The 15,552-nt window shown below is 36.3% G+C and overlaps 1 protein-coding gene across 50 annotated transcripts in view; it reads left to right on the top strand.

The window, feature by feature from the left end:
* The window catches only part of PTPRD (protein tyrosine phosphatase receptor type D), a 2,126,684-nt gene that overhangs the window by 1,806,874 nt on the left and 304,258 nt on the right, over nucleotides 1-15,552 (top strand). For all 50 annotated transcript variants that reach the window (XM_067041545.1, XM_067041546.1, XM_067041519.1 and 47 more), the window contains one exon: nucleotides 2,508-2,649. In XM_067041545.1, coding sequence (XP_066897646.1) covers nucleotides 2,508-2,649 — 142 coding nt within the window. The remainder of the gene's footprint in view (nucleotides 1-2,507; nucleotides 2,650-15,552) is intronic.

The raw sequence follows: 15,552 nt of genomic DNA on the forward strand, positions 1-15,552 counted from the left end.
GTTATTTAAGATATGAAGAGAATAGATTGATTTTTAGAGAGTACTTAGACCTCCAAACTGACCCAAAATGTAAAAGTCACCTCCTCTTACCTGAGTTTCTGACTACTTTATAGCCTAATTCACAGTTTGGCGAATTAAAACAATTCCCAGTTAAATGAAACATAGCAACGACAAAATTCAGAACATTGTGAGTTTATTCATTTTTCACCAGTTCTCAAAGAGCAGTAAATGGACCAAATACATAAAGAGCATAATTACACTGATGAAAATTGAAATCTGGCCTGTAGTTTACAAATGGTAAGTTTTAAATTCTGTTTGTTTGAAGATCAGATACCTACAGTGATTTAAACATAAATAAAAAGAATATCTTAATCTTTGAGAAATATTTCCTACATTGTCATAGGAAATGATGTGTGTGTGACTTTTGGTGCACATATACTTTTTAGTTTAAATGAAATTGACTTTTTTGTCAAAGAGAAGTTTGACATCATGCTTGCTAGTGATGATGGCTTCTTGACAAACTCTTGTAACAAAGTTTAAATTATAACAGTAAACATTTCAAAGCCTGAAGTCTGCTCAGTACATAATTCCTATTGAGTGTCATATAAACATCCAGAAAAAATTATTTTAACACAAAGCAGCTACATCAAATAGTACTGAGTCTTGGGCTGTGAATCCTTCATATCTGTAACAGTATATTGTATATTTTGGTTTCACTAATTTCTAAAGCCCATGAGAGTATGAGTGAGACTGATTTTGTTCCCTCTTCTATCTCCAGTGGCAAATATAGCATCTGGCCTAGAGTAGGTACATAATTAATACTGGGTGTTAAATAGGGTTTGCAAATTGGAGATTACAATATTAGCATCTAATGTGTATATTGTTTGTTGAAGAAAATAGGTCTAAACCTAGGAAATAGTTCAGAAATGTAAGCATGCAATGACATGTAACAATTAATCAAAAGTTAAGAGAGTAGATCCTAAGAGTTCTCATCATAAATAGAAAAACATTTCTTCTTTTATTGTATCTATATGAGATGATGGATGTTAGCTAAACCTACTTTGGTCATCATTTCACAATATATGTAAATCAGACTATTGTGCTGTACACCTTAAACCTTATATAGTGATGTATGTCAGTTATTTCTTAATAAAACTGAAAAACAATCAAAATTTAAATTAGTATTAAAGAAGTTTAAACCTTTCTCTACATTAAGCTATAGGATGCTCAAATATATATATATGTATATATGTATTTTAATTATAGCATATTTGACAAAGATTCCAGTAACTATGAAACTTTATTCTCCCAAGTTGCATAGTAGATTCATTCTAAAGTGTGTGATATTTTTAATAGAGTTGAAAATAAATTGTGGTGTATTGAGAAATGGGATGTTTTGACTATCTCTGTGAACTTAGAATGTAAATGGGATGCAGAAAGGGCTTGAAGTGGCCATATCTTAAAAACATTCAATCTCTTTTTTCCATATGTTGACACTTATACACAAAATCTGGGATTGATCATCTTGTAAATATATTTATAAAGCATTCTTAATTTATTCACAATTTAAGCACATGGATATATTATTCATAGGAAAATGCAAAAAAACCCCACCAAACCACCATCTCAGTGAACAGCTGAAAAAACACAGCAGAGTTATAGAAAAGACAGGTAGAGGACTCTACAGTTTTGTATGCATATTTATCAATATTATCAACATAATTTTTAAAAAATACTACTTGATTAGGTGACAAATACCTAGGATTGCTTAACTGTTTCAGAGTAGAGTCCATAATGATAGTGAATTCAGGCTTACTGTTTAGGACATTAATTTTCTGCCTGGTGAAGCAAGCCTCCATTTTACAGCAAGAATGCCCTAAAAATGCAGAAAATGCTAAGCTAGAACAAATACTGGAATGATTTATGGCAAAATTAATGCATGCCATCAGTCTCTGGGGCTATGAAAGCCATCTCATTGGCTGCCTAAGTACTAGATTTATGCAGTTTCTCTTCATGGTTTACTCATCTGTACTGTTCAGGATGAGACATTTTAAACCAGAAGAGCTATCAGTGGTGGCATACATTATTTTTTCACCTTATCGTCCAATTACTGAATGGATCCACATGTGCATATGTGCTATCAGAGACAGAATAATTTAAGAAGTGTATCCATCATAGCAGCAAGTCTCTTGCAAAAATTAATAAAAATGTCACATTGCCCTAGATACATATACTAGAATATTTTCATGATTAAACCCTGGATGGTTTTCTGCAGAGCCAAGAAATCTACATTTTTGCATATGTAGTTTCATGTCTTTCCATTCTGCAGTATAGGATTCAGTACATTAGAGCAATTATTCTGTTTCATCACTGTATCAAAATTCAGTCTCAAAATGCTTCTGAGTTTATTCTGAGCCTAATGGCTGGTTCACCACTGCATTAAGAGATTTAGCTGAGAGGCAGATGATAGTAACAACACCTGTGACAGCTATTGTTTCCTCTAATAGGTAATAGAGTTTGACGATGGATCTGGATCAGTTCTCAGAATACAACCCTTACGGACTCCGCGAGATGAGGCGATTTATGAATGTGTGGCCTCGAATAACGTGGGAGAAATAAGTGTATCCACCAGACTCACGGTTTTACGTGGTAAGTACTCAAGTTCAAGGCTGCTGCTTGTGTCGTTGAATTTCTGTATCCCAGGTGTTCTTTTGTAGAATCATTGAAAAGACTACAGTTGTCATGACACTTAAATGGGAAATGAATTGAAGTAAAATACTGATTAGGGTCAAACTTTATTTAAATAGACAGAGGGTGCCTTCTCTCCTGGGACTTAAAAAATGCTAGTCAGGGAGAGGAAAGAAAATCCCAAAGAAGTACTGATTTCAAATGCCAGATACCATTTTGATTTTTGGTAAAGAACCTTGATAGGAAGCAGGGTATGCAACTGTTTTGCATGTTAGCTTCACTTGTGTGGATTTTTCATATCTAGGTCAGCAACTACTTTTTGGAAATTACTAAAGCTGACATTGGTGTTTGCAAAATTAAAGGAATATCTACTACCTAAAGATGAGTTCTTATTAAGCAGAGGAATCAAGAACAAGAAAGGCACCTTTCTTCTTTATGTCCAAAAAAAGTGTTTTGTTTCAGTCTTTTATATTTCTTGAACTAACATCTTTTGATACAAAGTGATTGGAAACAGTGTGTCCCCTTCTGTGTTTCCAGCTATGTGGCTTATGCAATGTGCCCAAAGCATGGGATGACTTGCTAAATCTGTAGTACGGTGTGTCTACTTCCAAGACTTCCTTTAGAATGACAGTGCTAGAGAATAATGGCTAGTGATTAATAATGCTCTGTTGTATTATATATATAATTCAATCTTTTGTATAGTGATAAGAATAGTGCCTAATTTGGCTTGCGTCATAGTTGACATTTCCAGACTAACCCTCTGTGTCTTTGTTTTTTTCTCATACACACTTGCATTTGTCTGTTTGTTTTGTATTGCTTTAAACTTCGCTTTGCTTGATTCCACAACTTAGTAAAATAGCCTTTCTTCAGATGAAGGGAATTAGAAAGAAGAGATCCTAATTGAATAATCTTAGAGGAACATATATAAAGTGAGAACATTTCTCCTCCATTCCATCCCTCCCACCCTCACTTTGAGGCATGTATTTTTCTTTGTATGTTTTATACAATCAAAAGTATTTTCTGGGGCTTCCCTGGTGGCGCAGTGGTTGAGAATCCGCCTGCCGATGTAGGGGACACGGGTTCGTGCCCCGGTCCGGGAAGATCCCACATGCTGCAGAGCGGCTGGGCCCGTGAGCCATGGCCGCTGAGCCTGTGCTCCGCAATGGGAGAGGCCACAACAGTGAGGGGCCCGTGTACCTCAAAAATTAAATATATATATATATATATATTTTTTCTTTTAGATTTATTTAGTACCAAAATTAATCAGTCAACCTGAGAAGTCTAGAAAACAATATTTACATATACATCCTACAATGTGCTTTAAGTACTATAAAATCTTACTGAGTCTTAGGGGAAATATTGACCAACTGGATATAGATCTTTTAATTGGATGTAACAGAATGCTGCTTAAAAACAAACAAGTCAAATTTGAGCTACATTTCTGGCCATTATGACACACTGTATTCATATAGGAAATTCTCCATCCCCCTGTAAACATATAGACATGTTGATAAAATATTTGAAAATAAAATTAAATGTGTGGTTAGGTTTACAAACATGAAAGAAATTTCCAGGTGTTCAAAACAGAGAGAGAGCCTCAGATAAGAGACAATTTGTAATCTTATAAACCAACATAATAACCAAATGGACTATATGATTTAGGGCTGAAGTTTTAACTCTCCCGCAGGACACAGACCTATATAAAATAAGAGGAGCTAGATCAGCTTTCTGAACAAGGTCAGAATTCTAGCACTATTTCTGCAATGCAATACTTAGAACCCAGAAGCTAACATAAAAGCTGGTCAGAAATGGTGAATCCCATGGAGTGTGGAACAGACAGCCATGTAAGGACTCACCCCACAGAGACACCACCACAGTTCAGGCCATACAACCCCAGATAGTCATTTATTCCCAGATGGGCTCACAGGCACCAATTCTAAAGCATGAAAGCCAGTTCCAACTCATGAGGGACAGGAAGCCCAATCAGTGAGAGTAGAAATCATAGTCTGTAAACTATAGATAATTGAACTGTATGAATGGGTTTTAAAAGAAATGAATTCTAAATATTTGTAAAGGTAAAGGGAGGAGTAAAATCTGTTAGGTAAGAATAAGACTTTAGGAAAAAAAAGAGCAGTTAGAAGTTAGAAGTCAGATTTGGGAGCTGAAAGGGACCTTGGAGACTATACATACTGTAATATGTACTAGAAATATGTACATATGTGGATATACATGTATATGTTCACATAAACTTAGATAAAAGGTCTGAAGATTGTTGAATAATTTAGGGGGCCATTCATATAGGAAGCTAAATCAGATTCGCTGGTCTTCTTTTAAAATTTTAATCTTTGCTTATTCATGTAGTTTATAACTAATGCTATTATGTAGAAAACGTATTACAAAGATGCAATCAAGTAAAAGTTATTAGAAACCTTTTAGGTGTTTTCGCCTTCTGAATTCCTTGAACAAACCCCTTAAAAGGAAACAGTGGCAGCCATTTGGCTTGACTTAATCTTTATGCATTTGATGAAGGAATTAAAAAGAAGTTGGAGGAAAATATCACTTTACATAGACATTCATACGGATTTATGTTTTCCTGCCTCCCAGCTGACTGGGGTCCTCCCATCTCATCTGCTTTTATCCAACTAGCTCCCACATAAAACAAATACATTTGAAATTTTTTATGTAATCTTGAATTTCTATGTGAATATCTGTCATATATAAGTACATTTGTATGAAAATTTATGATTCTAGTAAAGTACTTAAACCTTATTTTTTTAAGACTATGTTTAGCAATTTTGGAAATGTTTCATAAGAAAAACTCAAAGGTATTTTGGATAATGAAAACGTAGTCTAAACATAACCTTAAAATAGAATATTTTATATATCCTTATAGGATGAAATAAGTGGGATTGGGAATTATTTTGTTTCCTAGAGTTACCTCTTCGTTTAAAATTTCTAAATAACAGTAATCCTATTAGTAATAGTCTTTACAAATATTCCAGTGGTAAACTGACATTTCTAGATTATGAACATTGTGAACAGTTAACTAGATGAATATGAAGAATTTCATTCCATAGTTGATGGGCTTCGTGCTCATTTTAAGTTCACTTTTTCTTGCAAATCACATTGGCAGATACTCAAGCTCTCTGCTCTGCAGTGGATGGAAAATCCTTTGCACTTTTCATCCACTACCCATAGTTAGATGCCCATTTTGTCCGCATGGGTCATTTACTTTTTACCCACTCTGCTGACAATGCCAAAAATGTGCCAGCTGTCACGATGGGTTTTGTCTAAGTGGACTGGATGGAGATCACTAATTTATTTCACACAGGCTACTAGAGGACCTAATTAATTGGAGATATAATCATCTGACCTGTACAGCTAATGCGGAAGACATTGGAATAATACTCTGACCACCCATGTGCGTTGAAGGGAGTACTTCAGGGAAAACTTTCCCTCTGTAGCTTGTTTTAAATTACCCTCGCTCTGGAAAACTGTTTTCATAAGGAAAGATAACTACAAGCTCAGGCTGAACATACCCTGGAATGAGATATTTGAGCAATTACCATTTATACGCTGTAGACTGCAGTTCATAGAAGAGATTGTGGGAGAAGGGGGGTTGAATGTGGTACTTATGGCCTCCAGGTCATTTAAAACTTTTTTTGGTTGCCCTGCCTGTGGAGACACAAGAACACACCATCTCCATAGTTCTATAGCACTTTAAGGGGCTGTGCATAGTTGTCATACACATTTCCCTTCTACGCAGAACTTTAAGTGAAGGCCTCACATCTCACTGAGTGGTTATTAAGGGTTGAGTCTTACCTAATTGTGGGATTCTGCTAAGGACTTTGGATTTGATATTAAACTTTCAGTGAAGGGCAAAGTATAGGACCAGCGAGGGTGTTTTAAGAAGAGTGATTATCATCCAGATGGAATTGGTTCTTTCTGAATCTTTGGTTCACTGGCCACAATTTCCTCCTGTCCAAAGGTATTACATTACTTGTAAATGTAAATCTGTATAATGATAACTGGGGATGAAAATGTTCTCTCAGATATATCTCGTCTACCACTGGACAGGGAAATTGAGATATCACCTTCCATAGACTTTCCTTTCCTATAAGAGTCCAAGAGCATCTGCCTGTTTTAGACAAGAAGAAAGACACCAAGAATCCCTTTTTCTTGGGACTTCCCTGGCAGTCTAGTGGTTAAGTCTCTGTGCTTCCACTGCGGGGGGCACAGGTTCAATCCCTGGTCGGGGATCTAAGATTCCCTATGCGTATGCTGTGCTGCATGGCCAAAAAAAAAAAGAAGAATCCCTTCTTTTTGCTCACATCATGACTCCCCCTCTCTAAGAGAAAGTTCTAGAAAAATTTAGTCAACTTTGTCTCTGATAGTCTGAGATGTCTAAATGTCATGTTTTTTGAATGTAGGCTTTTTTTAAAGGTAGTAATCAGAAAATACACATTTTCTTGTCATCCAAAACAGCATGTACTATATCATTTTTCTAAGTTTAGTGGATTATCTTCTGAGACTTGCCCATTCTGAAATAACACTGATCCACAAACCAGCACAAGCACTACCACAACAAAACAGGGTATGATATATACCATTGTTGCTGTTATCTTCTAGCTTGTTCCTAGAGCACAAACAAAATAAAAGTGTTGTCAACGAAAGATAGCTCACCAGGGCTTCTCTGGTGGCGCAGTGGTTGAGAGTCTGCCTGCTGATGCGGGGGACGTGGGTTCGTGCCCCGGTCCGGGAGGATCCCACGTGCCGTGGAGCGGCTAGGCCCGTGAGCCATGGCCGCTGAGTCTGCATGTCCTGAGCCTGTGCTCCACAACGGGAGAGGCCACAGCAGTGAGAGGCCCGCGTACCGCAAAAATTAAAAAAAAAAAAAAAAAAAAAAAAAGCTGACCAAACATGAGGCAATTGAGTTGCCTAGTTTTACAGGTGTACCTTATGAAATGGCAGTTATATTTGAGGTTCTACTCCACATACGTGCATCATAGTTTATGAATAATCACCATCAAGACATAATATACAAAGTCCTCAAGTCCAGGTCTCCAGTAATTTGAGTTCCAGCTCTGGCTCTGTCCCAAAATAGCTGTGACATCTTGAGCAAATCTATTAACTTCCCTGTTCTTTTACTTCTTTATTTATCTTGGCACCATGTGCACAGGGAAGGCACTGAATTGGTGATCACTCAGATCCCTGCTTTCTAGCTTTCTGTGATTTGGTGACGTGCCTAGTTCAACAAGTCACTTCTTGCAAGATGGAAAAAAGATGCTCCCTGAAGGTGACTGTTACTGATACAGTAAAACACAGTGAGCAGTTGGATGAGACAGAAAAGGCATTTCACTGGGAAATGGAGAGAAATGTTTGCATAATATGTCTGTTTCAAAAAACAAAATGTAAGCCATTATAGCAGTTGTTTAAAACAAAAACAACTTTTACCATCTTTCAGGGAGAAGGCAGTCGACTCTGCCGTTGTGTACTACCCTGTGATCAGAATTAGCATGTTCATTACAGTCTCATTTTATTAATGCCTCTTTTTGAAGATGAACACAGTTGTCCCTGCTGTGAAAATGGTACTTTGCCGTTTATGTTATAAAGTGGTCTCGGCTGGGGATCCAAGCTAGGAACATTAAAGAACAAAGCACAGCTGCTTGACTGTCACACAGAAGGATTTTTATGAAAGACTGAAACAAAAGGAAGGATGGCCAACACAGAACAAACTTGCTGACAATTATGGTACCGAGTGAAGATTATTTGAAGAGGCTTATAAAATAGTTGAGTACTTAGAATAAATTGATACCAACATGATAAAGCCTTTCTGAGTACTGCATTTCCGTGCTGAAAAGAGGTGGTGGTGGGCAGAGCCATATAAGTAAACAGAAACTTCTGACTTTCGGTAGTACTTAACTAATAACTACTCTTTACGTATCAGTGTTGACAAAGGCAGGAGCCCATGTGAACAGTTCCATGGAGACTGTAGTGCAGAAAAACATTAAAACATTATATTTCGGAGAATGTGCGTGTGTGAGCTGAGGCTCTGAGTGTTTCCTTGTGATCAGTCTTTTAAGGACCTTCCTGTTGGTGATGCATGTTGCTTTCTTTTAATCATTATCACTTGTTTTTCCATGCTGGGGTTATGTCTTAAAAGGGCTCAGAGAGAATGAGTGCACTTGTGAATTACTGCATTTAAGTGAGAACAGTTTTCTGCTTTAGGCTTCATATTATATTATTTAAGATAATTTTAAAATGAATATTGAGTCATGTGAGTGTTTACTGTTGATTGATTTGTTAATGGAGCCGTAGAAATCTCGAGCTGGGAGGGAATTTGGTGTACCGAGCCAAATCTCTTACGTTTGTTGGAAGAAACCAAGGTCCAGAGAGTTTGAAATGATTTTTTTCTTGGTCATACAGCTAAGATTTCCTTTGGGTTTTACCCAGTCAGAAATAATCCCTGCCGTATTATGTTGTGACAGTGTATTCTAGACCTTCAGATACTCACTTTTGATGTATAAGACATTGTCCAGAAAGAACTATGTTCTTCCAGCTCACCACCCACAGACAAGCAGAGGTGACCGAAAACAATGCTGACGTGCTATGGGTGTGCAAAGTGGAAAAACTCCACCATGATGATGCATCATGGGAGGGAAGAGGTCTTTGTGTTGAGGCTTGAAGACTAAGTAGGGTTTTATCAGGCAGAGCTAGTGTGAGAGACTGTTAGGGTTAGAGAAAGTTTCATGAACCTGATTACATACACAGGTAAGAAATTGCTAAATATTTGATGGTGGGTGTGGGTGGTATATTAGGGTTCTCCAGAGAAATGGAACCAATATAAGTATATGTATATTTATACTTATTTTGTTTATATATGTAAAGAGATTTATTATAAGGGATTGGCTTATACTATTAAGGAGGCAGACAACACCCAAGATCTGCAGGGTGAGTCAACAAGCTGGAGGCCTAGGAAAGCTGATGGTATAGTGTGAAGGCTGTCAGACTTGAGACCCAGGAAGAGCTGATGTTTCAGAGTCTGAAGGCAGGAATATGCCAGTATCCTAGTTTGAAGGCAGTTAGGCAGGAGGAATTCTTTTATTTGGGAGAGGGTCATTCTTTTTGTCCTATTCAGGCTTTCAACTGATTGGATGAGGCCCCCCTCACATTAGGAAAAACAATCTGCTGTACTGGGTCTTTTGATTTAAATGTTAATCTCATCCCAAAACACCCTTACAGTAACACCCAAAATAAGGTTTGACCAAATGTCTGGGCACCTTGTGGCCCAGTCAAGTTGAACATGAAATTAACCATCACAGGTAGGTATAAGCAGTAGTTGCTCAGAATAGAGTAGAAGTTAAAAGAGTAGTAGTAGAAGAAAATGAGGTTGGGACATACTTCATTGGCCAAAGAGATTAAACTACACAAGTGAGAAATCATGTGACTAAGTTAATATTCACCATCTCTATATGAGTTGAAATTTGCTGAGGTTTAGTAAAATACTTAAAGTAACGTATCAAACAATTCACGGTCCTTTATATACAATTGATGTTTATATTTTAAAACTGGATATTTGGTTGACTTTCATTGATAAAATTTGAACAATTTTAAAAATTCAACTTTCTGGCTTTCAAAATTAGTTTTATTTTAAGCTACTAATTAAGATGTAGTTTTCAAAGTTGTACATGAATAATTTTGGGGAGATTTAGGGCATAGATATGCCAAATGCCTCATCTAGGGTTTAATTATGAAAATCCTAGTTATATAGCTCCTTAGAAGAGCAAGTAACTTATTTTATCTTATTAAAAAAAAAAAGACTTGTGAATTAATGCCACATTAAACACAAATATGATGACATACATCCTAGTATTCTTAATATATTTTATTAAAGATAGCAGGAAAATTTAAAGACTGTCTTAATCTGTGATGTTTCTAAATGAGCTTGTGTTTTAATTTACATTTCGGAACTTTCCATGCCCTTATTTTTTGTATCGTTAACATTTACCCTTGATTTTTAAACTTTACCCTTGCATTAAATATGCATATATTATTTTCACACAGTGGATTTTTTTTTAACGAGTAGATTTTGGCCACAAGGTAACCCTATTCAATTTTTTTTTCTCACATACCTGATGATATGTGTGTGTTCAGGCAATAAAATTTGATCTCAGTTTGGGTTTTCCTAGAAGAGAGCCTACATTTTTTCAGAATATAGCACCAAAAGAGCTGTTTAAAAGAGTGAAACTGTGTATCATGACTGAGACTAGCAAATTATTGTTACAATTTTCAGATATTTTCTATCCTTCTAAGTTTGTATTAATACTTTTTGTTTGAGTATTTTTTTAATTGCATGGGTAACCACAGATCAATCATTTATCAGACAACTAGAAATTAAATATAGTGGGAAAGTATTAGCTCATAAAAACTTGATAGCTTTTAGTACAGTTGATTGTTATTTATCAATACTTACACCTTGTACAGTTAAACCAAAAATTCTGTTTGGGAAATATATTTGCATATATATGTATGTGTATATATATATATGTTTTATACATGCAACGTATATAGTGTGGTGTGTGTGTGTATGACCTGTTGGCTTCATAGCACTTTGCAATATGTGAAATTATATTCTTTATTTCTTGAAACTTTTGTGTTTCCCTCCTCCCTTTGCCTATAAGCTCCATTATATTTTTCCCTGGCCTAGAGATGTTCCTAGCATTTATTGGGCACCCAACAAATATTTGTGGAAAGAATGTATACATATAAAGAGGGGTATATAGATATGGTTATGTAAACACATACAGTGTATTGAGACCATTTGGGCAGGAGTTAATCTCACTCTACGTATAATGGACAAAAGTGATCATTATTTCACTAGTCACTGTAGGATGGAGAGTGTGATTGAGACCCAGAAAATCAAGGCAAATGGAATGAACACTACAAATAGAGGTAGTGAAACAGAGGGAACCACAATGGAAAGAGAATGCTCTTTGTAGCTAGATAGACATGGGTTCCTATCAGTAGTCCACTGTTTCTGACCTATATGGGTTTAGACACATTACTTATGTCTAAACTTGAAGCTCCTTATCTTTAGATGTGGCACAGTGACTCAGATATAAAAGTTGCTGCCTTCTCCCATTATCCCTTTGAAGCTGAAGCTGAGCTCTTTGGTTTGGCCCTCTTGTCCACTGCTGAATCCTCAGCATCTGGAATAGTGCCTGTCTATGGTGATGGGAAAGAGGGTAGAATTGCCAATTCTGGAAAAGAAGTTTTCTGTGCCTTATAAAACATTGCTTAGTCCAAAGGACTAAAAATCAGCTTTTCACATGTAAATACGATAATATGAGAGTCTGAAAATATACATGCATTACCAAGTTATTTGGAACAACTGAAGATCATTTATTGGTACAATGCTCTCTAATATGCAATATCTAAGAATTTTGACTTCTTTTTTCCCCCTAGTACATTTGTGCTTAATGTTGTGTTAACACACGTTCCTGTAGTCTTCAGAATTCTTGTACATTAGGACCCGATAGTCAGTTGCTTGGACCATCTAGGTCAAACTAAGGTCATACCTAAAATGAGATTTCTGTTCTATTATATCTGGACAATCCCAGATCACAGAATAGATAAAAACCTTTAATTTTTTTAACATCTTTGAAAATGTAGCATCATTATTTATGTATTTCAGAAGAAGTGGGAAAATCTCATATATTGTTTCAACTTTTAAAGAGGTAATGGAAAAGGATTTTTGTTTGTTTTTTGTTTTCTTTTTCCAGATTGTTTATGCTACTGCCTTTGATGTAGGAAGTGAAAAAAGGTGTGGTTACGAGTTCAGGTGCTGCCAACAGATGTCTGAGTTCAAATCCTAACTCCACTATTTGCTCTGTGGCTTTGCTCACATTTCTCCTAAGCTTCAGCTTCTTTGTTAAGTAGAGATAATAAGACCTATTGCCTGCACTTGAGAGGGTGATTCCAGGAGATGATCCACATAAAGCTTTTAGCAAAGTGCCAGGCACTCAGTTAATGTGAGTCATTATGGAGGATATCATTAGTCTTGCCAATACGATTACTACCAGTAATATTACAATTATCAATAATTCATTTTAAGTTATTTTGATTAAAGGGCACTGTCATATTTGTAAAGCAGACTTTTCTGGCACAGGCAGAGCCATCTCTGTAAGGCCAGGGCAACACATACTTTATAGTCATTAAGTTGTGCTGCCTTGTCCACTAATAATTCTATGGGCCAGATGCGTGAGCCACCAATTGGCTACTGTGGGTTCCACAGAGTGTTTAAAATTTGAATGTCATCCTGACATAAGTGATTAGGGAGTGTACTTAAGAGAAAATCTTTTATCCGCAACAGAATTATCTCCATACTTAGACTAGAAGTGTCATGAAGGCAGGACTTTGCTCTTCTCAAGACTGAGCACCCTAAACAGTGCTCAACATGTTTTAAGTTTTCAGTAAATATTGGTTGATTGAGTGAGCAAGTGACAAGTTTAACAAAGGCATTTCTAAATATTTTTTCGTCCAGAACTACTTCATGTAATGTTTTATTTTTAAAAATCAGAAATAACAGAATGCATTGCTTCCACATCTAAGATAAGCACACAGTGCATGAGAAGCAATTTGTATTAAATTCATGAATTGATTCATTTGATAATATGGTTCTCCCTATGCCAGGGATTACACCAAGTGTTGGGACTAAAAAGATGGAAAAGACAGTACCACCACCTGCCTTCAAGGAAGCTACAATCTCTGTTTGACAGAAACCATAATTTTGGTCAAAACGACAAGGCAGTTATACGTATATACTGTCATTGGGGATAATGAGATCTATTTTTAGAGGTGTGCTCACAGTAATTCAGCTTACGCCTTTCTAAGTTAGTACTTGCATAAGAAGAACTAATGTCTCCTTGAGGATTCCATCAATATGACAGTAAGGTTTGTTGAAATGTAAAATGTGTTTGACATATGACGCCTCAACTGACAGGAAAATTAAACTTGCCTTTTATTCCTGATGAGTAAAAATGTTCTGAGGGAAAATTATATTTTATCCGTAGAAAGATTTGGGATATACTTTGCTTGGGTTTTGAGAAAATATGATGCAATAAAAAACTTAAGTAATTACCTTCAAAGTAATATTCCCATTTGTTTCTCTCCCAACTAATAGTAAAAGGAGTTTTTATTACGGCACCATTTTTTATAACTATTTTTTGCTCTGAGTGGAGATGACAAAGCATACCTAAATAGGAAATGATTTTAATGTGTACTAATAAAATACCTTAAAACATCTTCTTCCTCAGACAACTTCCTTAAACAAAATTGATTTTCATAACAAAATATTGATTTATTAAAAAAAATGGAAGTTCAGGTGCTTTTACCCTTGAGGAAAATCCATTAGCGTATACTTCAAAATAGGAACATTCTTAGATCTGTTACTTCCTAAGGCCTATCAACTTGTGTTAGAACCCTGTACCTTAAAGAACCTTCTGTTTACACTTGAGTTTTATGCATGTCATAATATCTTATGATGATAGATTTGAATTTCCAGGTATTGCCAAGCCTGTTATAAACTGACATCAAGTGCTACAGCAGACTTAACTGGGAGTCCCATTAATCTTTTTTGAAGATGCGTGAATAAAGTTAGCACTTACCCACTCAACAGCAAATGGAAATCCCGTGTCTCAGCTTATCGACAGCTAAATCATTGCTGAGGAGGAAGAGTTCACTGGGACTTAAATCATACTTTGCAGTAATTTACCATAAACCAGCTACAAAGAGGTAGGAGGACATTCAGTGTTGCCCAGTAGGACTGGGGTTTGGCTAGTCTTATCTTAATTTCGTATCAACATGTTTAAAAGATGGCTCTGATAACTCAAAAACAAACAAAATATGTTGATATGATATGTTTTAAAAAGCCTGACCAACTACATGCAAACAGTGTTGATTAAGCCCAGAGGCCATTCCTCTTGTGTCTTCCAGTGATGATTCCTTGGTCAAAGGCCCTCACCAAACCATCGCCGTGTTCTGGTGCCAGAAAATCTAGAGGGGTATGGTGGAGGGGAAGTAATCTGATGTGGAGTTGAGGTAGAGACAGATTTACCCTGCAGCTAAGGAAACTTCACTGTCAAGGCCCTCACTTACCTGGTGCCTTCCAAAGCCCTGGGAGGGCCTAGTCGTATGTTCAGTTGATTGTATGTTTGTTTGTTTGTTTTCCTAAATTTGCAAAAGTAGTATTTTTGCATTTGTTTTCATAAAGTAGACCTCTAAAATTTCATAAGTTTCAAGTGTTATAGAATCTATATCTACCACTAAGATGAAACTAAGAGATATATGACTGATAAAGAATATTAATTGTGGATGTGCGTCTAACAGATGGTGGGATGAATGTCTTTCCCGACTCACTCCCTTTGATCAGCAGACTTAAAAGGACTTTGCCAAATGTTTAAAATTCTGAGTCCCTAAATTTATGGAGAATATCTTAGCTTTGTTTGCTTCCTCTTCTGCTTAACATATAATGTACCCATGGAGTGAACACATGCTGCACTCTCCATGAGGATGGTTGTATGCTTCACATAGGATCCCTCCCCCAACCCCCTGTTAACTGAACTTTATCTGGTTATGTTTTATTCCTCCATTCTAAAAGGGCCAATTTTTCTATCGCTTCTCTTTCTATCCGAACATCAACACCAACACCAACACCATCCCTGAAGCAAAATAGTCTTGTCTGCAAGACACTAACGGATTCATAATTTTTATTTTAATATAATTTAGTTATAAAGTTTAGTGTTATTATTTACAAAATTCATCAAATGAATTTCTGAGCTTATTCTCTGTGAGTGACATGTTGTC

The sequence above is a fragment of the Kogia breviceps genome, chromosome 8, assembly GCF_026419965.1.
Source record: "Kogia breviceps isolate mKogBre1 chromosome 8, mKogBre1 haplotype 1, whole genome shotgun sequence".
Lineage (NCBI taxonomy): Eukaryota > Metazoa > Chordata > Mammalia > Artiodactyla > Physeteridae > Kogia > Kogia breviceps.